The 27,681-nt window shown below is 43.3% G+C and overlaps 1 protein-coding gene across 3 annotated transcripts in view; it reads right to left on the bottom strand.

Moving 5' to 3' along the window:
* Window positions 1–27,681, bottom strand: part of TASP1 (taspase 1) — a 354,361-nt gene that overhangs the window by 34,851 nt on the left and 291,829 nt on the right. For all 3 annotated transcript variants that reach the window (XM_073628255.1, XM_073628257.1, XM_073628256.1), the window contains 2 exons: window positions 3,863–3,973; window positions 3,658–3,731 (listed from right to left, as the gene is read on the bottom strand). In XM_073628255.1, coding sequence (XP_073484356.1) covers window positions 3,658–3,731; window positions 3,863–3,973 — 185 coding nt within the window. The remainder of the gene's footprint in view (window positions 1–3,657; window positions 3,732–3,862; window positions 3,974–27,681) is intronic.

Below are 27,681 nucleotides of genomic sequence, written 5' to 3'. Positions count from 1 at the left end.
CCACAGCAAAACAGAAGAGGTGCTGGAGTCGGGCACATAACGGAATGTGTAAACAAGCATTCGTGATGTCGACAGAAACCAGAAGGTCCCCATGATGAAGGGGTGCTTCCGCCGTGCTAACGGACTCCATCCTGAACTTCTGTACCCACACAAGGCAGGTCAGGGCTTTATACTGTTCCCGACATGGGAACCGTGACAACCACACTCTGCAGCACATCCCCCCAACGGAGAACAGCAAGTGGTCCAGCAGTAGACGCCCATTGGAAGTACTGACATCTAGGGTAGCCCCCAAAATACCTGTCTAAGTACCACTGAGGAGACCTTAGAAGCTCAACAACCAGGGGAACTATGGCCAAGAGGCGTAGCTGACATACTGCAGTGCCTAGACCATAGGTCCAGCAATGCTGCAAAGGCAGGGAAATTCCCAAATAGGTACCTCACAGCAAGCGTCTTTTTTTTTTTTTTTTTTTTATAGAAACACAAATGTACTCTAGACCCTCCCAGTCTTCAAGGACAATATTGTCAAGATAAGAGGGAAAAGGGAATGCTTTCGCCGCGCAAGGCGGCTTATGAGGTATCGACTCTCCGCTGCAGCCACAGCTGCATCCCCCATCTTGAAAGGTTCCTGCACAGATGCAATAAGTGCGATAACCAGCGCTTTTTCGTGCCCTACTGCAGTCATCCTCACTCCCCGCAAGGTGGGCCACGTCCGACAGAGCCAGATAGGAGACAAAGGGGGGGAGGGCAGGGGTGCTATATACTAGGCTATATGCCTAAGCGCTACCCTAAAAAAACACAGGGGGAGGGGGCCACCAACTGGAACCCCCTCGCCCGAGGTCCACATATGGGATGTCAACCAGGGCCCCTCACTTGGGGCAAATACCGGGGCCCCTCACAGGGGGCAAATACCAGGGGCCTCTCACAGGGGGCAAATACCAGGGGCCCTCACAGGGGGCAAATACCAGGGGGCCCTCACCGGGAGCAAATATCAGGGGCCCCTCACAGGGGGCAAAAACTGGGGCCCCTCACAGGGGGCAAATACCGGGGCCCCTCACAGGGGGCACAGACCGGGGCCCCTCATGGGGGGCACAGACCGGGGCCCCTCACAGGGGGCACCACACAGGGGCACAGACCAGGGTCCCTCACAGGGGCACCGATCCAGGAGGCCACGGCCCAATAGGTACAAAAAACGCAGCCCAGTAGGCCGCGGGCTAAATTTTGCCCGCCCGCCACAAGCGCATGGCCCACTTTAGGCCCAGACCGCCCAACGGGACAGCCGGTCGGTAGGCTGCAAGGCCGCCAAGCCGGTAGGCCGAAAAGCCGCAGCCTAAATTTTTGGCCGCCGGCAGCGAGTGCGGTAGGCCGCAAAGCCGAGGCTTAAGTTTTCGGCCGCTAGTGCGGTAGGCCGCAAAGTCGCGGCCTACATTTTCGGCCACTAATGTGGTAGGCCATAAAGCTGCGGCCTAAATTACGGCAACTGCTCAACTCCCAGGCTCAACCCTAGATGCCCCCCCTCCAGTAACAACCCGAAGGTGGAAAAAGGGGAACCATGTCCCAAAGCCCCTAGGCTGGAGCCTGGGCCTCACCTGGGATGGGGGGAGGGGAAGGGGGGAAAGGGGGGGGTGGGTGGAGGAGAACCCCAGAGGGACAGACCACCCCAGGGCGTACCCGCGCCCCACACCACTCTGGGGAAGGAGAGGAGGGGAACCTTTACTTACCTCTCCAGCAAAAAGCGTGGGTAACACTCCCAGACAGAACCTCCTCGCCACCGAAGTGGGGTGGCTGCCAGCCATGAGGAACGCTGCAACACAGGCCGAGACCCGGTCGTATGTAACCTCGCAAGACGTTTAACTCGCAGGGCCAGCCCCTGTCCAGTGGGGCTATGTCGCAGCCGACCTAGCGTGCAGCTGTGGTCTGTGCGCGCTCGCTGGCCAGACTGGGGTGACCACTGGATAAAGCGCCCAGCCCGGCAGATGATTGTAGATCTTTCCCGAAAAAATCCAGGAAAAAGAGAAAATAACAAACAAAAAAATTCCCAGGACTGGAGATCCCAGCAGGGAACTAGGTCCTTACTCCTGACTAGGCAGAAAAAAAACTGAATACCTAGAGCAGGGAGGGGGTTATATACTGACAGAGGACAGCCCATGGGCGTAGCCAGGGGTTGTTTTTTTTGTTCTGACTAGTCCTACTCCTGCGGAGATGATATAACCCTACCATTCTGAATAAAAAAGGCTGTGTCTGTCAATGAACGAATGAGAAAATATTATTTTGTCTGTTTCCCCACTTGAGATATTTCTCATTAATTCTGTGAAGGAAAATAGTTACACAGATGGCAATGAAAACCTGACAGAGGTTCTAATCCTCCCCCTATCTATTGAAAATGAAATAAAAAGTACCACGCATCAGACAATTGTCATGTTTGTTTTTTTTTTTCTTTCTTTCCAGAATATTCTTTTTTTCATCCTGTTTGCATTTCAGTGTTGCTGATTTCCTGTGACCTCTTTTAGTCACTTCCTATTTACAAGCACTTGCAGGATTGATTTCCTGATAGTGACAACTGTGGACCATACCTGTGCTATGTGTGTTGGTAATGCCATTTCTACTCTCCATCAGGAGTATGCGTGACAGGGTGACAATGCTGGGGAACAACCGAGGGTTTTCACTCCCAAAACAGGAAGTCCCTGAATGAGAACCTTCATGGCAGGATCACCAGGCATTATTTAAAGGAAAACTTTAGATTTAGCAATATTTTAAGATCTTTTGAAACAACATTATTATTTAAAAGCGTTTATGAATTTTAAGTGATTGGGTTTGTATCTACTTTAAAGCAGCAGACACAGTAGGTTGTATTCTCTGAGTTAGCTCATATGCAGAATATCCATATTTAAAAGAGATGTAGCTATAATCCTGCTTAGGCGGTTGAAAGCAGCATAGCAAATATTCAGATCCTCTATTGCAGGTGTCTCCAAACTTTCTAAACAAAGGGCCAGTACACTGTCCTTCAAACTTTAGGGGGGCTGGATATTGATGTCAGTGGGAGGAATAGTACCCCATCATTGATGTCAGTAGGAAAAATAGTGTCCCATCATTGGTGTCAGTAGGAAGAATAGTGCCCCATCATTGGTGTCAGTAGGAAGAGTAGTGCCCCATTATTGGTGTCAGTAGGAAGAGTAGTGCCCCATTATTGGTGTCAGTATGAAAAATAGTGCCCCCTAGGTGGTGTGAGTGGGAGGAATAATGTTTTGTATCAGTGAGAAGAACAGTGCCCCAAGGGCCAAATAAATGCATGCAAAGTGCCACATTTGGCCCCCGGGGCCACAGTTTGGAGACCACTGCTCTATTGGACCGTACAGTCCACAGGGTCCACATTATAACGTTTTCAAAGTGTACTCCATGCATGCACTGCTTTTGTCCTGAGATTGCCATGAGCTGAGGTATGCATGACTTTAGTTCATCTGTTGGAATTTTCCTGCTTTATCCCTGTTAAGGATATTTTACCACTAATGCCTGTCACTAGAACAGAAAGTGAAGGAAAATATTCCCAATAAGAAAACTAGACACATGGGGTTCTAACCCTTCCAGGCTATTAAAAATAAATAAACAACAAAGATTTTGGAGCTCGAGTTGAACCTTATAGATACACAAGACCATACAAACCTTAGCTTTGCCATCCTGAGCAGACATATATCCAACACACATACTCTCCGTTGTATGACTCCACAGGAACTCCACTACAAAGTACAACCAAGAATTAGAACATGCATGGTTCCTAAAACAAGCAACAGTATCAAGAAATACAGATGATGAAAGGTCAACATAATTTGACTACAAAACACAAGTGCATGAAAGCAATTTATTTTACCCAGCAGAGCCTGTTTATCCCCTGTGGAGTCTATTTTTGAGGAACACCTGCATGACCGAAGCACAATTACACCACCTAGGATGCTGTCTTCATTAGCCAGAAAAGGGGAGCCTGGAAGAAATCAATGCAGTTGGTTAAAATACAAAATCGTCAACAACAAAATGCAAAACTAATCATAGCAGTGCGCAAAACAGGAAATTCCTAGTGCATGGCATAGCTACACTTCTAGTTCTACAGAAACACTAAAAAGACCTGTAAAACTGAGGGTAACTGCACGCTAGTATACCGCTAACCTTCCATTACCCTCACTGAGAGTTCTGTTAATAAATGGCAGCCTATTAAAATTCACATTCATTTAGTCCTTGCATTTACATCATCTCCAAGTCCTGCATACTGGCACTTGATATATTGAGCATTGATCTTAAAGAGAATCTATCCCTTTAGGAAAACAAAAAGCAGCTGACAGGTATGAAGAGCAGGCACCCAAAGGTGAACATACCTGCAACAACTCTCAGTACTTCCAACTTCATCTGAAGACTGACTGTTCTGACAGGCAAGGTTTGCTCGCCCATTCCTACCTACAGCTCATATCTACTCACAACTGATGCAGATCATCACAGTGGCCAAAAAGAATATACAGAATCAGGAAAGTGAACTACTCTGAAGTGTTGTCTGTAAAAACAGGGAATTCAGGTAAAGGGGGTAGTGCTGAAGCATGCCCCCCCACACACACACACATACCTCCTGTATATTCTTATTGGTCAGTAAGGCTGCCTATAAGAGTTATGGGCCAAAAGGAGTGTATGGAGCTGCGACATAGCGGCAAGTTCCATTATTTCCTGCAAGAGTCGGAACAGCTTGAATCTCAATGGTGATGTCAATATATCCATTATTTGGCATTGCTAGGGCCTAGCAATTGGTTGAGCATTGTCACAAGGGTGGAGGTCACATGTTCCCCCATAGAAGGCACATGGGTATTTTCACCAGCTGAGGTAATAGAAGGAGCAGTGGGGGAGTGCTAGTAAGGTATTGGTGGGACCCCTTTACATAACTCTGAATGGGCAGGATGACGATGTCTAGGGGCTAGTTTTAATCATATGCAAGCATGAGATTTAAGGGAAAGCTGTCATAAGAAAAGTGTTTGGCTTCTATCTTTAAAGACTTGACCTGCCTGGCTGGCATGCAGATCCAATGACTTAATAATACTTTCAGCCACTGACCTGGAGCAATTGTGTATAAGGGCTGGTTCACACCAGATGCAGTCCAATGCGTTTTTACTCTGCATCAAAAACACATAAATAATGAAAATCCTGCCAAAAATAAGTAAATCACCATCAAACACTATAGTGCTGACAGCTGCACTCACTAACACCCACACACCAGATACTAAAATAAGAAACATATATGTAATATATATGTAAATGTGTTGCACTGTCAAATCAGATGAATTGAGATCAATACTTATCTATCAAATAAATCCATTAATTAAATCTAAATACATACATACAAATAGTGATGAAAATCATCAACCACATAAAGTGCTCAATAAATAAATAAAATAAAATAGTTCATGAAAAGTTTGAAGTGCATCAAATGTGTAAAAATAAGTGCTTTCACATATAGGAAAAAAAGCAACCCGAAATCCTGTGCAAAACAATTTCTGTGCACAACACCACATCTGACACTAAAGCTACTTACCAGAAACTTAGACCTTAAATATAGGAGCTCTAACAACATTCGTAAGCAGAAAACCCAAAACTGGATGGATGATAGCCTCCACTTCCACGCCCTGCCCACTGAATGGATAGATGGATGGATGATAAACTTCCACTACCACAGCCATATAAAGTCACAGATCACATCAGGGCAATCCACCGGTCAAACAGGGCATAAAATGCTCATGGTGCAGTATTAAAAATGCATTTATTAAATACCAGACATCTACTCACATAAGAAACAAATCAGCGTCACTGCTGTAGCTCTTCCCTACGCGTTTTGTCCAAATGGACAGCATCACTGGGGCATCTCTGTTGCTGTCAGACTTTGGCTGTGGTAGTGGAAGTTTATCATCCATCCATTTAGTGGGCAGGCTGTGGATACGGAGGTTTTGTTGAAGTTTTTAAAATACCATTTAGCTTCAGTTTGTAGATGTTGAACACAGATCCTAATGAGAGTGCCGATTACCACTCTAAACAAGTTGCTGCTGGCAGACTTTAGCACTACTTGAAGCTTGTTGAAAGCTTGTTGAAGCCTGCTATTAGCTTTTTTAAAGTGTAAATCAACACGCCCATTAGGATCTGTGTTCAACATTTTCAAACAGGCTTACAGAAAGCTGCTTGAAGCTTACCAGAAGCTTTGCAAGAGCTTGCTGAATGTTTCATAAAAGCTTGCTGTTCACACTGCTCTTATACAAGCTGAAGCCCATGGGAAACAGACCTAACTTTTGACTTCACTTTCTGAATGCTTGCTGTCTGCAATTCAGAAAGTACTGAAGCCAGAGACCATCAAGCAACTAGTATTTTTAGTCAGAAAAGTCAACCTATGTATTTTTCTTATGACAATTTTCTTTTAGCCTCTTGTAGACAAGTCCGTCATTTAAAATGACCTGATTTCAACAGAAGGAATGGCTATCAAGGGGTTAAAGCTCATGTTCTCATGCGATTAAAATATTTAAGTGTAGTCAGGCCCTAGAAGAGTTCTTTATAGTGACAAGTTTTCTTGTTTTAGAATTTTGCTCTCAACAGGGTACTAGTGGAGTCAGTTGAAAGTAATTTTCTTAAACTGGGCCAGCTGTGTATCACGTAGAGGGAGAAAGTAGAAAAGTGCCTCCGTCAAGAATCAAAGGAATGATTGGGCTATCTACAATTTAGTCAATAAAATTCCCAGAAATATGGACTAATGCATAGAACATTCAGGGGCCTTACAGTTCATGTGAAATAAGAGATGAGGGCAAATGATGAATGGGACTGTTGCATGATGTGGATAGCATTAATCCGGGCACAAAGACATCACTATTCTCCATACGTTGAATTGTACAGCAGGTGATTATACTGACAAATATATTTGGTGCATTGTTCCGTACAAAGCTCGTCATAGCAGGAATCAAGATCAAAGAAGTTATGTTGTGAATTTAACCCCGGCTTGCAGAAAGAGAAGTAAATGTGACAGTCCTATGTGCCTCCTTTAGAGAAGATGATCTACTTACCAAGATAAAATAAAAAGGGAAAAAACATAAACTAGGGAAGACAGAAAAATGTGATAGGAAAATAAGGAATTTTGACTTGCCTGTAAAATCCTTTTCTTGGAGTACAGAACAGGACACGGGCCTCTATTAACTGCTTCCCATCTGAACATAGTACAAAAATGGCTAAGCAGGAAGAGCTCTGATGCAGGCCGACGTATTAGTACATCCAAGCGTGCAGCAGCACAGTCTGTGCCTGCGGTGACCACCAGACATAGAGGAACACTGATTGCTGTACCGAGCTGTGGGCAGCCCTGGTATCATCTGATTGCTGTAGTCAATCATCGATCACATGGAGAGTAGTAAACAATATGTCATTTTTTGGTATTGTTGTTTACTAATGTGTAATCTCTGTGATGGGTCACAGAGATCACATAGTACAAGGCTATTTACAGCAGCCCTGTACCATGTGATAGGACCTTATGGCTGAAGTTGGCATCAACAGACGCCTGAACATCGACATGGTATACTTCATAAATGTGTGAACAGATGCACAACAGATGCTTGTTGCTGAAAACCCCAAAATTTTAACTAAACTAGTTGAGCGAGGCTTAACATGGAAAGGAGAATTCCTATCCTTCAAGGTTTAGGACATAGTGATAACCTGCCTAATTCCAACTAAAAGTTGGAATAGGACACAGGACCTTCCTGTAGAGATCTTTTGGGCAGGACAAACAGAGAAGTTGGCTGATGGCTGTTGGTAAACCTGCATTATATCTAAACCGTGTAGAGAATCTCTTTGGGATGCTTGTAGCACAACAAAGTGAAGGCAGGATGATGTCCTGATTAAGGTGGAAGGGAGACCGTCTTAGAGAAAAAAATGACAAAATGAATAAAAATAATATAGTGTTAAGCTGTGATTACAGGGCATATCACCATGATGGATGTAAGGGGTAGACACTGGAAGTGAGAGGCAGAAGTTTGAGGTGAGAGGTGGTAGCTGGAGGTGGACCCTGGACACCCTGTGAAGGCTGACTACAAGGGTAGAGCGAAGCTGCCAGGACAGAGCTGAGCAGGAACTGGAGAAAGGAGTGATGGCAGTGTGAATCGTGGAGGGCTCTGCTGGTAGTAGGGCACTGTGAGTACTGAGTGAGTGAGAGTACCTTGGGGCACTGTAAGTAACTTTGGGCAGTGTGAATACTGAGTCAAAGCAACTGGGGAGTTGTGAGTAACCGGGGCACTGAGCACTGTGTGGCATTGTGACTGAGGCACTGTGGGTACTGAGGCAGTGGGAGTACTGTGGTAGTGTGAGGACTGGGGCAATGTGTGTGTCGAGTCCGGGGCTGTGTGATCAGTGAGCAGGTGGAGAGGATGCTGGGGGCTGTGTGATCAGTGAGTATAAGGAAAGGACAAGGGGAGCAGTGTGACCATGTGAGAGCAGGAAACGATGATGAGGTCTACAGTGGGGCAAAAAAGTATTTAGTCAGCCACCAATTGTGCAAGTTCTCCCACTTAAAAAGATAAGAGAGACCTGTAATTGTCATCACAGGTATACCTCAACTATGAGAGACAAAATGTGGAAACAAATCCAGACAATCACATTGTCCGATTTTTTCTTGGTCAATATCAAAAGTTCATCTCAATATTTTGTTATATATCCTTTGTTGGCAATGACAGAGGTCAAACATTTTCTGTAAGTCTTCACGAGGTTGTCACACACTGTTGCTGGTATGTTGGCCCATTCCTCCATGCAGATCTCCTCTAGAGCAGTGATGTTTTGGGGCTGTCGCTGGGCAACACAGACTTTCAACTTCTTTCAAAGGTTTTCTATGGGGTTGAGATCTGGAGACTGGCTAGGCCACTCCAGGACCTTGAAATGCTTCTTACGAAGCCACTGCTTCTTTGCCCGGGTGGTGTGTTTGGGATCATTGAAAATATAAAGTGTGGCGCTGAAATGCGAGTGAAAAGAAAAAGGAAATAGGGAGGGGAGTATCTGGAGAAACTAATCCCTCTCTTGTGAAAGCATATGCAAAAGGAGTGTAATCCCAACTACAAAAATAAAAATAGTAAAAATAATAATGTCATGCGATTTGGAGTTGCTCGCGACCAAAGCTGTGAAGTGTCGCAAATACTAATAATATATACCAAAAAAGGTACAACACAGTATAAGTGCAAACCACAAAAAAAATTTAAATATGATAATTGTTAAAGATAAGCAAGCAACATAACATAAACATAAAAAAAATTCAGTGATGGGTTTTTTATAACATGACTGTATAAGAGTCCCAAAAGTGGTGATGGTCAAAGGGATGTAGTGAAGAGGCAACTTCAACACAAATCAAACAGTCTCTGGGGTGAATGTGTTCAGTGGTAAATATACACCCGGGAGTGCCTTCACCATCGAAGGGACAAAGGGAGAAAGATGTGCCCTTACCAGGAGCGGTGGACCCAGCTCACCATACAGTGGTGGGTCAGTAAAGCGTAGAATGGGGGGCCTGAGGCCAAACTCTCGAGCTGGACTGCACGGTGACCCCTCCGGTAGGCAGATGAACCTCACGGAAACCAAATGGGGAGATGGATGGAAGATGGCGACGTCCGCCAAACGGAAACCAACTTAATTGAATGCATTCTTGGCAGCTTCTGATCGACTATCAAAACTTACAAATCCAACAGGCTGCTTTGATGTGAGCTTTATTAATGAACCTTCATAACCCTTGAATGGTCTGAATAGTAAGTACAGCTCCCGGGTTTAATATCTAAAGGTTATCCACTAACAAACAGCGTCCTCACAGTGAAAGAAATTTAGTATTATTCCTTAATATCAAGTGTCCAAAAAGAGAGAGATTTTTTTTTCCAATTTTCATCAATCCACAGAGACAAAAGTGCAAATTGGGGTATTATAAGTATCACTGTCCAAAAAGTGACTCTAGTGATGATAATCCTGATCAGAAGAGGGTGACTTTACAAACGTGGGTGCAGCTGCAGCACAAAAGGTTTTTCACCTTAATGTTTTAAAACAGCCATTGTCATGCTGAAAGACCCAGCCATGTTTCATCTTCAATGCCCTTGCTGATGGGAGGAGGTTTGCACTCAAAATCTCACGATACATGGCCCCATTCATTCTTTCATGTACACGGATCAGTCGTCCTGTTCCCTTTGCAGAGAAACAGCCCCAAAGCATGATGTTGCCACCCCCATGCTTCACAGTAGGTATGGTGTTCTTTGGCTGCAACTCAGCATTCTCTCTCCTCCAAACATGACGAGTTGTGTTTCTACCAAACAGTTCTACTTTGGTTTCATCTGACTATATGACATTCTCCCTGTCCTTTTCTGGATCATCCAAATGCTCTCTAGCAAACCTCAGACGGGCCCGGACATGTACTGGCTTAAGCAGAGGGGCACGTCTGGCACTGCAGGATCTGAGTCCCTGGCAGCGTAGTGTCTTACTGATGGTAGCCTTTGTTACATTGGTCCCAGCTCTCTGCAGGTCATTCACTAGGTCCCCCCATGTGGTTCTGGGATTTTTGCTCACCATTCTTGTGATCATTTTTACCCCACGGGGCGAGGTCTTGCGTGGAGCCCCAGATCGAGGGAGATTATCAGTGGTCTTGTATTCCATTTTCTAATTATTGCTCCCACAGTTGATTTCTTCACACCAAGCTGCTTGCCTATTGCAGATTCAGTCTTCCCAGCCTGGTGCAGGGCTACAATTTTGTTTCTGGTGTCCTTCGACAGCTCTTTGGTCTTCACCATAGTGTAATTTGGAGTGTGACAGTTTGAGGTTGTGGACAGGTGTCTTTTATACTGATAACAAGTTCAAACAGGTGCCATTAATACAGGTAATGAGTGGAGGACAGAGGAGCCTCTTAAAGTAGAAGATACAGGTCTGTGAGAGCCAGAAATCTTGCTTGCTTGTAGGTGACCAAATACTTATTTTCCACCATAATTTGCAAATAAATTCTTTCAAAAATCAGACAATGTGATTGTCTGGATTTGTTTCCACATTTTGTCTCTCATAGTTGAGGTATACCTATGATGACAATTACAGGCCTCTCTCATCTGTTTAAGTGGGAGAACTTGCACAATTGGTGGCTGACTAAATACTTTTTTGCCCCACTGTATGTGATCAGTGAACAGAATGAGGAGGAGAAGACACTGGGGGCCTTGTGACCAGTAAGCAGGAGCAGGAAGAGAGGACAGTGGTGACACAGTTAAGGAATCAACTAGTATTCAGAATAAAGTATAGCTGCAGTAAACTAAAGAAGAACTCTGTTAACTGCTGAAATGTATCTAAACTAATACCCTTTTTTTTTTTTTTTTTTTGATAGAAGGCATGCACCTCTGTCAGGTTTTAATAATTGTCTGTGTCCCCATTAGGTAAATTTACACTATTGGTCCTGGTGACCATTGCCACTACGACCAAATTTTCAATTTTCACCAGAAGAGGAATAGAGAGGAAATCTTCTAATATGGACAACACTATAGAATTTTGTATTTTATGCAGTGCTACGCCCGCAGGAGCTGCTTGGTAATTTGGGTTCTCTGTTCTGCGCCTCGACTCCAGGAACAACCTTAACCACTCTGACACACCTGGCTGAATGCCAGACACTGCAAGCACATTTTAGTGGTAAATGAACTCAAAGTATTGGTACGGGTTACAATAAATGGTGGTTTGAACATAAATGAACACACAGAAGGTAGGTTCAGACACGGTCCACTAGACAGTGTAATCACTAGGCCTAGGTAACTTAGAATAAAGTTCCATACCACTAGACTGGGATTAACTCATAAATCAGCAGAGTCAGCAATAAACAGTTCATAAAAGCATTAATTGTAAAGTGAACACTACTACTACAATCCCGATTCCAAAAAAAATAGTTGAGACGCAGTGCAAAATCTACATAACAACAGAATGCAATGATATGCAAATCTCAAACCCGTATTTTTGTCACATTGGAAGATAGAAAACAGATCACATGTTCAAAATGAGATAATGTACAGTTCTAAAGAAAAAAAAATAAAGTCAATTTTGAAATTGATGGCAGCAACACATCTCAAAAAAGTTGGGACAGGGTTATACAGTGTAACACCCCCTCTCTTCTTTTAACAACACTCTGTTAACATCTGGGAACTGAGGAGACCAGTTGCTGGAGTTATGGGAGAGGAATGTTGGCCCATTCTTGTCTGATATAGGATTCTAACTGCTCAACAGTTCTGGGTCTTCTTTGTTGCATTTTATATTTGAAGATACGCCAACTATTTTCAGTTGGTGAAAGGTCGGGACTGCAGGTAGGCCAGTTAAGCACCCAGACTCTTCTACTACAAAGTCATGCTGATGTCATAGATGCAGTATGCTGTTTAACATTGTCATGCTGAAATATTGCAAGGACTTCCCTGAAAAAGAGGTCGTCTGAAAGGGAGCATATGCTACTCTAAAACCTGAAAATATTTTTCATCATTTTTGGTGCCTTTCCAGAAGTGCAAGCTGCCCATTCTTTACAACGAACGCACCCCCATACCATCAGAGAAAAGAATGTCAAGTTTTGATTTGTCTGACCACAGAACAGTTTTCCATTTTGCAACAGACCATTTTAAATGAGCTTAGGTCCAGAGAAGACAGTGGAGTTTCTGGATTATGTTCAGAAATGGCTTCTTTGCATGACAGAGCTTTACCATGCATTTTTGGATGACTTGGAAACTGTTAACAGTTAGTGAAGTTTGGAAATATTTCTGAACCAGCGCAGTGTGATGACCATCACAGAATCATGCTTGTTTTTAATGCAGTGCCATCTGAGACTCTGAAGATCACAGGTATCCAATATTGTGATCGGCCTTGTCCCTCGTGTACAGAGATTTCTCCAGATTCTCTGAATTTTTTGATATTATGTACTGTAGAATATATATTTAAAGTCTTTGCAATTTTACATTGAGGAACAATACTCTGAAACTGTTAGACAATTTTTTAAACACAGCTTTTCACATATCGGTAAACCTCTCCCCATCTTTACTTCTGAGACACACTGACTTGCTAAGATGCTCTTTTTATACCCAGTCATGTTACTGACCTGTTGCCAATTAACCCAATTACTTGCAAAATGTTCTTGCAACTCTTCCTTGTTAGTACTAGACATGTGCACACTGAAATAGTTCGTTTCGGAATTTCGTTTTCTTCCGAAAAATAAATTTATTTAGTTACTTCCGAAATTCGTTTTTATTTATTTCGTTTTTCGTTAAAAATTGCATTTGTCCGAAAATCCAAATTAAGGTCGAATCTGTCATTGAAGGCTTATGGTGTCTGTCGAATGTTCAAAGAAGATTCGGCGGAGCAGCTAAACTGTACAACGCCGTATAGTTTACCAGCTCCGTCGAATCTTCTTAGAACTTTCAACAGACACCATAAGCCAAAGTACGTGTGTACTTAGTTCTAGCTATTTTACTGTTCCTCCTCTTTGGTTACAATTAGCCAATAACATTCATCATCATCATTATTTTTATTTATCTTTTCTCCCCTACATCAAATCTTTTCTCCCCTACGTCGAATCTTTCTCCCCTACGTTGAATCTTTTCTCTCTATGTTGAATCTTTTCTCTCTATGTAGAATAATCTGGGACTAATAGAGTTAAGGTTAACCACATTCGACCACAGGTTTGATGGACACAGATTGTTATTGTCATCATCATGCGAATCTCCTATCTATGTCGAACTGTTGTAGCAACGAAAACGAAAATAAAGCATTTGTTTATGTCGGATCTTTCGTTTTTCAGATTCTGCACTTTCGTTATCGTTTGTTAAAACGATAACGAAAATACCTGAAATTCGGACGAAAATGCATTCGGACGAAAACGAATGCACATGTCTAGTTAGTACCTCTTATTTTGCCAGCTTTTTGTTGCCCTGTGCCAACTTTTTTGAGACCTGTTGCTGCTACCAATTTAAAAATGACCTTATTTTTTTTCTTAAAATGGAATACCTTCTCATCAAAAACATTTGATATGCTTTTGATTGTGGATAAAATATGGATTTATGAGATTTACAAATCACTGCATTCTGTTTTTATGTAGATTTTTACACAGAGCCTCCCCAAACAATTTTCGTAATTGGGGTTGTATGTAATATATTCTTTTTAACAAGAATATAATAATTGGATTTCTACCAAAAATGGGACATTTATCTACTATCTATGGCTAGAATTTTGTCTCTCAAACACCACACAATTCACTATTTCTGTTGTCCATGTCCTCTGCAGAAGTATGCAAAATGTTGTTATCCCTCAAATGTTGTAACATCACTTTATATCAGGGGTAGGCAACCTCAGCCCTCCAGCTGTTTTAAAACTACAAGTCCCATAAGACACTGCAATATCCTGACAATCACAGGTATGACTCCTAGAGGCATGATGGGATTTGTAGTTTCACCACAGCTGGAGTGCCGAGGTTGCCTACCTCTGCTTTATATACTGTGCAACCTTTAAACCTAATGTACAACATTTATACAGAAACATGAAATAGAATTTATTTACATTTCATAAACAATATTTTATCCTGTCTTTATCAAATCATGTTTTTGAAAATGCATTAAAACAGAAATATTTATGGCAACTCTACAGTCTATAAAGTTGGATCGGTTTTAAAAGAACTGATCACTAACACATCCCTATTTGTAATATTAGGATTTTTGGATGTTACCAGTGTGTACACAACTTCCCTTAATTTGCCAACGTTTCACAGTTCGATTAACTACTTGACAGATGGCGAGCCAGGCTATTAATGCTTAACAAATGTGTTTTCGCAAATCTAATTATGCCATGTCTTATTTTTAGTTCTGAAAGATGGGTGTGCACCGTACAATGATTATATAAAAAAAATCCACATCTGCCATTGGTTTGTCCATCACCTGCAGATTAAAAAGCTCCAAGTGAATAAGTCACGCTTTCTTGGAAAAATTCCCAAACTTTTTACAGAGCTCGAGAGATGCGCTTGAAATAGAATGGAAGGAATGGACTGAAATAGCCAAAATCAGTCACCTCCAAGTACACAGCAAGATGGTATTTTGTATGAGAATTTGATATTACCCAACCTCTCCCCTGTTTTGCTAGAGTAAAACCAAGATATTAACCGAGTCTTCTTGTGAACTTCTAAATAACGTTGTAAATAACAATTGTGTTCATAGCCATTGCTGTAAAGAAAGGAAACAGAGTTGCCAGAGCACAGGATTAGTAAAACATAGTAGAATTTAACATTACTAATCCGGCGCTCTGGCAACTGTTTTCTTTTACATTCTACAACAGTTTTCTCTCAGATCTGAAGTGCTTAGGAGCCGCAGATTCTTTTCAATTCCCAAACCTATGTGTCAAAGAGCTGTCCTTTCACCCTGTGTGAACACCTCAACTCTCCACCCATGGACTCATTTTGGACTCTGTCCTACAGAGCATGATATGTGAGCATTCATTCTTTCCTTTTCTCCCATTAATAATAGCAGATTGCCTAATTTCCTCTAGGCTCCTCCACCATCGTTTCTGTGGACTTTTGTTTTATTTCAGCACATACTGTGAGTGCTGGAAATTGACTAGTTGTCATAAATTGCTATAAAGATAGTAGTTTCAGTCTTCCTTGTGCCTTTTACCTTCTGCTTGCAAAATTTATGTACAATATTTGACCTAAACCTATTAAAACGCTTTGCTTTTTCCTAAAAAAAAAAAAAAAATGTATTTCAATGCAAATAAGGATAAAAATACAAAATGATGGTGGATATCAGCCTAAAAGCTGTGTTTTTGAATAAGAGCCATGGGAAATCCTGACTGTGCACTCGAGAGCCATAAAAAGTAGTTGTAACAAGTTGGGTTAGGTTTCGGCGCAGGACTTTGATGTTAAATATAGCAGTAACAAAGAAAAAAAATAAAATAAAAAGCCCAAATGACTTTGCACACCCTTTACACCCCTATGTAAATTATGTATTATGTATACCCCTCATAATGATTTGACTGATTTTTGCGGGGAAATGCCTTAACCCCTTCCCGACCAGCCGCTGTAGTAGGTTGGCTCCCCTGGGCGAATCAACGTAACTGTACGTCGGTTCGCCTTTTGACCACTAGGGGGCGCGTGCGCACCGCCGGAGCCAATGCGCTTGCCTGGCGGTCACGATGGTCGCGATGTAAACAGACAGATGTCCGTGCTGTCAGGGGTGAGGAGAGTGATTTTTTGTTCATACTAAGTATGAACAACGATTGCGCTCCTCACCCAGTCAGTCCCCCCCCCCAGTTAGAAACACTACCTAGGGAACACAGTTAACCCCTTGATCGCACCCCTAATGTTAACCCCTTCCCTGCCAGTGACATTGACACAGTAATCAGTGCATTTTTTTAGCACTGATCGCTGTATAAATGCCAATGGTCCCAAAAATGTGTCAAAAGTGTCTGATCTATCCGCCATAATGTCGCAGTTGTGATAAGAAAATTGGTGATCGCCGCCATCACTAGTAAAAAAAAAAAATAAATAAATAAAAATGTCATAAATCTTTCCCCTATTTTGTAGATGCTATAACTTTTGCGCAAACCAATCAATATAAACTTATTGCGATTTTTATTACAAAAATATGTAGAATACATATACAGTGGGAACTGAAAGTATTCAAACCCCCTTAAATTTTTCACTCTTTGTTATATTGCAGCCATTTGCTAAAATCATTTACGTTCATTTTTTTTCCTCATTAATGTACACACAGCACCCCATAAATCACAGAATTGTTGACATTTTTGCAGATTTATTAAAAAAGAAAAACTGAAATATCACATGGTCCTAAGGATTCAGACCCTTTGCTGTGACACTCATATATTTAACTCGGGTGCTGTCCATTTCTTCTGATCATCCTTGAGATGGTTCTACACCTTTGAGTCCAGCTGTGTTTGATTATACTGACTGGACTTGATTAGGAAAGCCACACACCTGTCTATATAAGACCTTAGAGCTCACAGTGCATGTCAGAGCAAATGAGAATGATGAGGTCAAAGGAACTGCCTGAAGAGTTCAGAGACAGAATTGTGGCAAGGCACAGATCTGGCCACGGTTACAAAAAAATTTCTGCTGCACTTAAGGTTCCTAAGTGCACAGTGGCCTCCATAATCTTTAAATGGAAGACGTTTGGGACGACCAGAACCCTTCCTAGAGCTGGCCGTCCGGCCAAACTGAGCTATCGGGGGAGAAGAGTCTTGGTGAGAGAGGTAAAGAGCAACCCAAAGATCACTGTGGCTGAGCCCCAGAGATGCAGTCGGGAGATGGGAGAAAGTTGTAGAAAGTCAACCATCACTGCAGCCCTCCACCAGTCGGGGCTTTATGGCAGAGTGGCCTGACGGAAGCCTCTCCTCAGTGCAAGGCACATGAAAGCCCGCATGGAGTTTGCTAAAAAACACCTGAAGGACTCCAAGATGGTGAGAAATAAGATTCTTTGGTCTGATGAGACCAAGATAAAACATTTGGCCTTAATTCTAAGCGGTATGTGTGGAGAAAACCAGGTACTGCTCATCACCTGTCCAATACAGTCCCAACAGTGAAGCATGGTGGTGGCAGCATCATGCTGTGGGGGTGTTTTTTAGCTGCAGGGACAGGACAACTGGTTGCAATTGAGGGAAAGATGAATGTGGCCAAGTACAGGGATATCCTGGACGAAAACCTTCTCCAGAGTGCTCAGGACCTCAGACTGGGCCAAAGATTTACCTTCCAACAAGACAACGACCCTAAGCACACAGCTAAAATAACAAAGGAGTGGCTTCACAACAACCCTGTGACTGTTCTTGAATGGCCCAGCCAGAGCCCTGACTTAAACCCAATTGAGCATCTCTGGAGAGACCTGAAAATGGCTGTCCACAAACGTTTACCATCCAACCTGACAGAACTGGAGAGGATCTGCAAGGAGGAATGACAGAGGATCCCCAAATCCAGGTGCGAAAAACTTGTTGCATCTTCCCCAAAAAGACTCATGGCTGTATTAGATCAAAAGAGTGCTTCTACTAAATACTGAGCAAAGGGTCAACAACTGTGTTTTTCTGTCAATATAGGGTGCTGTGTGTACATTAATGAGGAAAAAAAATGAACTTAACCACTTCAATATCAGGCACTTAGACACCTTCCTGCCCAAGCCAATTTTCACCTTTCAGTGCTGTCGCAGTTTGAATGACAATTGTGCGGTCATGCTACACTGTACCCAAATACATTTTTTATCATTTTGTTCCCACAAATAGAGCTTTCTTTTGGTGGTATTTGATCACCTCTGGGATTTTTATTTTTCGCGCAACAAATAAAAAAAGACAGAAAATTTTGAAAAAAAAACACGTTTATCTTTGTTTCTGTTAAAAATTTTTGTAAACAAGTAAGTTTTCTCCTTCAATGATGGGCACTGATATGGCTGCATTGACGGGCACTGATAAGGCGGCACTGGTGGGCACCGATGAGGTGGCACCAATGAGGTGGCACAGACGGGCACTGATGACGGGCACTGATAGGCGGCACCGATGGGCACTGATATGCGGCACTGATAGACACTCATAGGCGGCACTGACGGGCACTTGTAGGCGGCACTGATGGGCACTTGTAGGTGGCACTGATGGGTACTTATGGGTGGCACTGATAGGTGGCACGGATGGGCACTGATAGGTGGCACTGATGTCACTGATGGGTGGCATTGCTGGGCATCACTTATGTGTTTGTACATACTTGTGCCAATCAGTGCCCATTTGTGGGCACTGATTGGGCATTCATTTGCACATGTGGATGGCCATGGGGTACATACCTGGCCATCCACATGTTGCCCCCTTCCCTGGTGGTCCTAGTGGTGTCCCTGGTGGTCCAGTGTGCTCATCTGAGGGGGGTCTACGCTGATAAACACTCAGCGCAGACCCCCTCTGTCAGGAGAGCCGCCGATTGGCTCTCCTCTACTCATGTCTGTCAGACGTGAGTGAGGAAAAGCCGATCAACGGCTCTTCCTATTTACATTGTGATCAGCCATGATTGGACACGGCTGATCACGTGGTAAAAAGTACAAAATATAGTGTTTTTTTCAAAATTGTAGTTTTTCTGTTTATAGCGCAAAAAATAAAAACCACAGAGATGATCAAATACCACCAAAAGAAAGCTCTATTTGTGGGAAAAAAGGACCTAAATTTTGTTTGGGTGCAATGTCGCATGACTGCGCAATTGTCAGTTAAAGCGACGCAGTGCCGGATCGCAAAAAATGGCCCGGTTATTGAGCAGCCAAATCTTCCGGGGCTGAAGTGGTTAAATTACCTTTATCTTTCAATTAAATGTTTGCTTTCTGCCTCCCCGCTCTAACGATTTATGATGGCAGAGCTTATTAAATGCTACAACCCTCTGGGTATTAGTGTCCTACATAGGCATGTAGTACAGAAAAAAATGAAGGAACGTGCCAGACCAAGTTTGTTGCCGAGTGCTGATTTGTGAATGCACTAGTCTAACTCTGGTGCCTATTTGACTGCACAATCAAAATTAGACATCCTGCGTAACTGCTGTAATGGGAAACTGTAAGGAAGGCTATGAAAATAGAGGTCGTTAGTACAATGTCTATCTGACTACATATCTATTTTTGTGACTTCAATTGGCCTTTTTTTACACAGTAGTTGCCAGACAGCACTCAATGAACAAATTAAAAAAATTACATAATGGCTTGCCAAGTATAACTATGCAATGGGATTGGACACTGCCAGGGACAATATTCCAAATCTATTCATAAGATATGACTAATTCTAATTCTTAATAAAATGTTTGATACTTAAATGGTCAATAAACAAAAAAAATAGGATTGTTTTAAAACAGCTTACCTGTAAAATCCTTTTCTTGAGATTACATCACGGGACACAGAGCTCTATTCATAACATCATGGGTGAGGATCGCGAGGACCTACACTACTGCCTGCAGTACACTGCGCCCGAAAGCAGTATCCTCATGCCCTCTTACATCCACCTGATAAAATCTAGTGAATGTATGGACCGAAGACCAAGTTGCAGCCTTGCAGATCTGAGCCATGGAGGCCCGGTGATGCACTGCCCATGAAGCACTTACTGCTCTAGTCGAGTGCACCTTAACATGAAAAGGAGGAATCTTCTTTTCCAAACCGCCTGAACAATAACTTGTCGAATCCACCGAGCTATAGTGGACGGTGCCTTGCCCTTTCTGGGACCGTCTGGCAGTACAAACAGAAAGTCAGTCTTTCGCATCTGAGCAGTCACGTCCACATAGATTTTGAATGCTCTAACAACATCTACAGAGTGTAACAACATTTCCTCCGTGAACTGCGGATCGGAAAAAAGGATGGTAGGACCATATCTTGATTTAGGTGGAACCCTGATACCACATTAGGTAAGAAAGCCGGATGAGAACGCAACACCACCCTGTCTTTGTGAATAAGAAAGGATCTTTACATAAAAAAGCCGCTGACTCCGATACCCTCCTGGCAGAGGATATGGCAACAAGAAAAAACAACTTCTTGGTCAAAAGACACAAAGAAGCATGGCATAATGGTTTAAAAGGCTGTTTTTGCAAAACTGACAGAACCAAATTCAAATCCCATGGGCAAATGGGCGGCCTGACTGGTGGATTTAAAAGCAGTGCCACCTGAATAAAGGCCCGGACTAGGGAATGAGAGGCAAGCGGTTTTGAAAAAATACCGACAAGGCTGAGATCTGACCCTTGATAGTGCTCAAGGCCAGCTTAATTTCTACTCCTAATTGAAGAAAAAGCGAGAATTCTATCAATAGCATATCTTCTAGGATGCCATCCTTTGGACTCACATCAGGAGACATATGCCTTCCAGAGTCTACAATAGAAGAGCCTGGAGGCCGGCTTCCTGGCATTAACCAGAGTGGTTAGGACTGGACCTGAGAGCCCGCGTTTTTTTCAGGACATGGGTCTCAACAGCCAAACCATCAAATTCAGACTTTGTAAGGAAGTATAGAATATCGGCCCTTGCAAGAGGAGGTCTGGTCGCAGTGGGAGCACCCATGGCCTTCCGACTGCCATCCTCACGATCTCTGCATACCAGGACCTCCTGGGCCAAGCTGGGGCTACTAGGATTACTGGCTTCCCTTCTGCCTTGACCCTGCGAAGTAACCGAGCAAGAAGCAGAACTGGAGGGAACGCATAGATTAGAGAAAACTGATCCCACGGAACTATCAAGACATCTGAACCTTGTGCTAGCGGGTCCTTTCTTCTTGATACAAAGATGTCCAGTTTATTGTTGAACCTGGAGGCTAGTAGGTCTACATCTGGGGTACTCCATCTCTGGCATATTGCCTTAAATATGGCGGGGTGTAGCGACCATTCTCCTGGGTCCAGCTGCTGGCGGTTTAAAAAATCCGCTTTCCAATTTTCCACCCCTGGAATAAAGACTGCAGATAGACAAGGAACATGTTTCTCTGCCCAAGTGAAAACGTGATTCACCTCCCTCTGGGCACTCAGACTCCTGGCGCCCCCTTGGTGATTGATACAGGCGACTGCTGTGGCATTGTGAGACTGAACTTGGACAAGACAGCCTTGTAGCCTGTCTGTCCAGGTCTTCAGGGCCAGATGGACTGCCCGAAGTTCCAGAATGTTGATGGGTAAAGACCCTTTGGTTCTGAGCCTTTTGCCTTGGATTGAAGCTTCTTCCAGAACTGCTCCCCAGCATGAGAGGCTGGCATCTGTAGTTACGACTTTCCAAAAAATTGGAACAAAAGACTTTCCCTTCTGTAGACTCTTGTCTAGTAACCACCAATTGAGGCTCTGGCGCACTGATGGTAACAGGTGCATTTGAAGATCCAAGGCTTGAACTCTTATGCTCCAGGCAGACAGAATGCTGATCTGCAAAGGCCTTGAGTGGAATTGGGCGTAAGGAACAGCCTCGAACGAGGCTACCATCTTCCTCAATAATCTCATACAGAGACGAATGGAAGTATTTTTCCTGGTCTTGACTAGTTGGACCAAATCTTTATGGCTTTGGCTTTTGCCTTGGGCAAGAACACCCTGCTTTGGACTATGTCTATGACCATGCCCAAATATTCCAGCCTTCTTAGGGGCTGTAATAGTGATTTTTCCAGGTTGAGGACCCAGCCTAGGTACTCCAAGTATCTTACTGTGCTGAGCACATTGTGCTTCAAGCGTGCCATGAACTGTTCTACCAATAGTAGATCGTCTAGGTAAGCTGTTACTGCTATGCCCCGATCCCTTAGTTTTGCCAGGTGCGGAGCTAGAACCTTTGCAAATACTCGAGGCGCTGTAACTAGACCGAAAAAGAGCGCCACAAACTGGAAGTGGCGCTGCTCTACCACAAACCTTAAGAACTTCTGGTGAGCGGGAAAAATTGGCACATGTAGATATGCATCTTTGAAGTCTATTGATGCCAGGAATTCTCCCCCCTGAAGGGTGGAAACCACTGAGCGGATAGACTCAATGCGGAACAAGCAAAAGTTTAAGAACTGATTAAGGTCCTTTAGATCCAGAATGGGTCTGACATCTCCGTTTGGCTTTGGGACTGTAAAGAGGCTTGAGTAAAACCCTGAGCCTTGCTCCTCTGGAGCCACCTCTATGAGATCCCCAACCGAGATAACAGGCGATCCAAAGCCAGAAACAAGTGTCTCCTTTTCTCTGGGTCCTTGGGAACACTTGACCAAAGAAGACGGGATGGTGGATATTCCCGAAATTCCAGCTTGTATCCGAGAGATACAATGGAGGATACCCATTTGTCCTGAACCTCTTTCTGCCAAACGCCCGCAAAATACCAAAGCCTTCCCCCTACCCGGCCGAGCGGGGGCGCCCCTTCACAAGGAAGCTTTGGGATTCTGTTTAACAGATCTTTGACCCCAAGGCTTCTTTTGCCCATGGGCTTGGCCTTGGACCTTTCCTCTTGTACTGGACTGGGAAGGCCGTCGCCACTGCCTACAGGCCGAGGTACCCAGGGCTGGGGAAAGAGAACATTTAAAAGAAGGATGTTTATCTTTCTTTTTAACCGGCAATAAGGTGGTCTTGCCACCAGAAATCTTCTGGATATATTTATCAAGATCACCTCCAAACAAGCGTTCCCCATGAAACAGAAACCCAGATAAATATCTTTTGCATGAGGCTCCAGCTGCCCAATGTTTAAGCCAAAGGGACCTATGCATGTGTACCAGCAGGAGTGTGAGGTGGGAAGCTTGCTGGACAGAATCCAGTATGGCATCTACTGCAAAACATAAGGCCCTAGGAAGAGCTGCATAGCCTTGACCTTGCTCAACAGGAAGAAAATTAACTACCTGCTTCACCTGCTCCTTCAAATATTGGCACATACCAACTGCTGCAACCGCAGGTTGGACCACAGTGCCAGCCAAGGCAAAGGAGGATTTAAGTAATGATTCCAGCTTCTTGTCAGTTGGATCTTTAAACCCCTGAACATTGTCCACAGGACAAGTTAGGCTTTTATTCACGCAAGAAACAGCTGTGTCTATTGCTGACACACTCCATTTCTTGGTGAATTTTTCCTCCATTGGGTAGAGTAGGGAGAATTTCCTAGGAGGAGAAAATGATTTATCTGGGTGAGCCCAGCCATCATACATTAGCTTTTCCATTAATGGATGGACAGGGAAGGAAAATGCAGCCTGTGGAGACTTCCGAGACCCCAAGGATGAAACAGGGGACACGGCTGGTTCAGTCAGGGCAAATTGTATGTGGTACGCACCATCTCTGTATAATATTGCACCAGTAGCTTGAGAGCCTGCGAGGTAGAAGAGAGCTTCTCCTCATCCCCTGATTCGTCCGACTGCTCATGATCCTTGTCCCCAGACAGTGTTGTATCATCATCAGACTGATGATCATCTGATAGGGAACCCGGAGCAGAGGAAAGAGACCTACCCCGTTTTCTGCTATCTTCTAAGGATGTTGTGATAAAACAGTAATTCTTTGTTCTAAATCACCCAATGCTGCCACCATAGCATCTTCAGTGACATATGCAGGGGCTGAAATATTGGGAGAGGCAGCAATGCCTGACAGCGGTGATGGCTCACCCTGCGTGGCTGGCTCCAGTCTCTCAGGGGGGATGTTACCCTGCAGGCACGTCTAGAGTCCCCGGATCCTGACAGTGATTTCTTGGTGCTCTTTTTACCTGCCCCTGAAACCCTTTTGCGGGGAGACATAGTCCTAAGCTAACAAAGCAGAGGTACTAAAATCAATTGCGTACACTGTTGTGCCTAGCTTATAATAGTAGTGTTTGCTTAGATTGCACAACCTGATGCTGAGTAGGTGTCGTAGGTGTGCCTGTATACGATCCACATGAGATGCTTACGTGCCCCAGCTCTGTGTCCTGCCGCTTACAGACCCCTGGCGACCTGGGCTCTTTAAAACAAGTGCCTTGCGCCTGTGCAGTGATATAAATTGGTGGCGATATAAATTGGCCCAAGGTATGGATCCGGTTGTGTAGCTCCTAGAACCCCACAGGGACCTTCAAACAGAGCTTTTCTTCTAAGCACATCTTGCATTGTGAACAAACACTGGCGAAAAAACTGAGGTACTCTCCATATGGGAGGGGTTATATAGGGGGGGAACTATCCTTACAATTAGGGTTGCCAGTGTCCAACACCTAAAGGTCTAACCCATAATGTAATGAATAGAGCTCTGTGTCCCGTGATGTATGAAAATGTTTGATACTTAAATGGTCAATAAACAAAACAATACATTTGCTGCACCATTTTGTGACTACGCAGTGTGTCTACACACAGTCCTCCCTGACACTGTCCATGGACTCTTCCGGATGCTTTAAGTACCAAGGTCTTGATCTCCTCCATCTCCAAGTACACAATCCAAGAGGAAAACACAGGAAAAGGGAATCAGTCAATCTAAAAGGGTACGGTGGAAAACTTTGTGTAGGGAAGATGTGGAACAATACTGACCTTACATTCTTCCTGTATGAGCAGTTTGTTTACAGATGGTCAGGTAACCTAATAGGGAGAATAAAAAAAAAAACAAACAAACAAAAAAAAAAATCCCTGGAGGGGCCATATTAGTTGTGCCCGTGGCACAAACCAAAACGTTAAAACCCAACATGATTGCTCAAGATCAAAATAGGAAAGAAAAAAAAAAAAAAAAAAAAGAACTGTCTAGGTTTGCAGACCTCAGAATTGTCAATATTTAGACATTGAAGGCATTTGTATAATTATAATTACTGATTATATTGCATTTTTGTAACTACTGTACTTTTTAAAATGTTTAAAATGTTAATTTGATATAAATGAAGCTATAAAACATGTTTAGGCATAGTATCTGAAAGGCCTTTAAAGAATTATCAGTAAGTGGCACTGAGAAGTAACTATTATGAATTGTTCCGTGTTATACGTTTGTTTTCCGCACTGGAAGCCCACTGCACTTTAGCTGAACCTTATGCTTAATCCTAGACCATACATGTTACAATCTGAATGTACAATGTCCTTTATATCTGCCAATACCTACACAGTGAAAGGGCCTACCTGACTAAATGCAGACTAAATGGTTTGTTTAGGTAGGTCCTGAGATGTCACAATTTTGGTACTAATAAAGCATGTATGAAGTCTGTGCTTAAACAGGTTTTTACATGTATGGTCAGCTTGAAGAGAACCTGTCCTAAAAAATTGAATGCTGGAGGTATAAAATGCAGGCACCAATATGTGCAACCTCTCAGATCCTCCTGTTACAACCAAATATGGGGTCATTCTGACAAGCATACTGTATCTTTCACACTTCCTGATCGTGCCAAAAGCTTGTCCATCAAAGCAGGCAAATGCATGTCTGGAGGGACACTGTGCAAACATAGTTCATGGGTGCAGAGTGTGTGCTAATGGGGTCAGCTGGTGTACTCCGCCCTGTGTATTACTGGTTTTGAAGTGCTAAATCTACGTACCAGGAAGTCAGAACTTTTTTTATTAAAAACACACCAGGTGCTAAGGTAAGTCCTTGTCTTAAAAAAACATAGAAAGCTTTTATTTTTCTGCAACAGGTACATTAATGGTATATTAGTACATAGGGAAGCTGAAATTTAGACAAACCCAGCCAGTGCACATCTGTAGGGATCCTGGGGATGCTATGTTTGCAATAACACTGGCAACAGGGAAGTAAATGCTGCATGTCCGGATCTAGGGGGGGGGGGTGCTGGGGACTTACTCAGCCCCCCAGATTTCAATTGCACCCCCCAAAGCCAGTGCTTTGTTGTGCAACTGCTACCAACATTTGGGGTGCCATTAAGAAATAATCGCACCACATATACATTTCGGCACATTTTTTGCCTATTCATTCCTGGAACACGAAGGTATGGATGCAGCCTGATGAGGGATAAGTAGACAGCTATAATATGAAGGTGTTGTGAATACAAAAAATGGCTGAGGGCACAGCTGCAATTTAAGTTGGCATTTCTCAGTTTCCCAGCTGTATGGTTAAATGATCTCTTCCTGCTTTATAAACTCAGGATGATAACCATGAAATGAGTAAAAAAGCATACACATGGAACACTAAAAAAAACAAAAAAAACTCCTAAAACATGGTTCTTAGTGGCCACATATGGTTTAGGATTTGTAGATAACAAAAAAAAATTATCTTACATCAAGCTCAGGAATTACCAATGAATAACATACAGCCATTTGATAGGCTGAACTAAAATTATGCTAATTAGTTAAATTGGAATTTTCATTTGGCTTTTCTCAAGGTATGTGAAAAATGTATGTGGTGAGGGGCGCTAAATCTAAATTGACGATTGGCTATATTGCATATGAAATGTCAAACTCAAAAAAGCTAAATTATTAGATACACATAATTTAGCTTTTTTGAGTTTGACATTTTATATGCAATATAGCCAATCGTCAATTTAGATTTAGCGCCCCTCACCACATACATTTTGCACTTGCACTAGAATTCTCATCTAGTTTGGGGGACAGCAGCTTTTATTTTACTTTACCATTCACAATAATTTTTGGCCCAAGGTAAATATACCTTTTTTCTCAAGGTATGATGAGTGCCACACTGATTTAAAACCTTAAAGCTGAACTCTAGGCAGATGTAAAAGGCACAAACGAATGCAGCTCTGTTTTCATTCATAAATCATTACATATATTTTTAAATGCACACACTGTAAGTACATAAATTTGACCTAGTATTAGCTTCAGGTAGTCCCAGTAGAGCATATGCTGGCAAAAAGCATGCGGACAGGAAGAGAAAGCAGAGTGACAAAGCGATGAGCTCACTGAGCTGCTTCTCTGTTCACTGTCCAGTAATAGGCCAGGGTGGGTTTAGAATGATTTAAGCTCAGAGCAAGTGGGTTAACCATTTTGTTGCCAAGTCAATGCGTCATAAAGAACTGACATCAGCGTATTTTACACACATTCCTGGGGGCTTCAGCTAAAGGGATTGTGTGCAAATCTCACAAGCAGACTGCCACCTGTCAGATGAAAGCAGACTGTTGCCTCCAGATTACATTTACACCCTTGGTAACAACTCGCCACCCCCCTCAACCTTCCACCATGTATCCTGGGCTACGCTTGCCCATCTGTGGGCCCCGGACCAGCATAGCGGGTGCCGCCGGGTAGGCGGGAAGGAGTGGAGTGAGGCTGGGGCACGATGTCTGTCAGCAGTCTAATGTGAGGTGGTCAGAGAGGGAAATCAACAGG

The sequence above is a fragment of the Aquarana catesbeiana genome, linkage group LG04 (assembly GCF_042186555.1).
Source record: "Aquarana catesbeiana isolate 2022-GZ linkage group LG04, ASM4218655v1, whole genome shotgun sequence".
Classification (NCBI taxonomy): domain Eukaryota; kingdom Metazoa; phylum Chordata; class Amphibia; order Anura; family Ranidae; genus Aquarana; species Aquarana catesbeiana.
The sequence above is the reverse complement of the archived record's forward strand: the minus strand, read 5'-3'. Positions and strand labels throughout refer to the sequence as shown.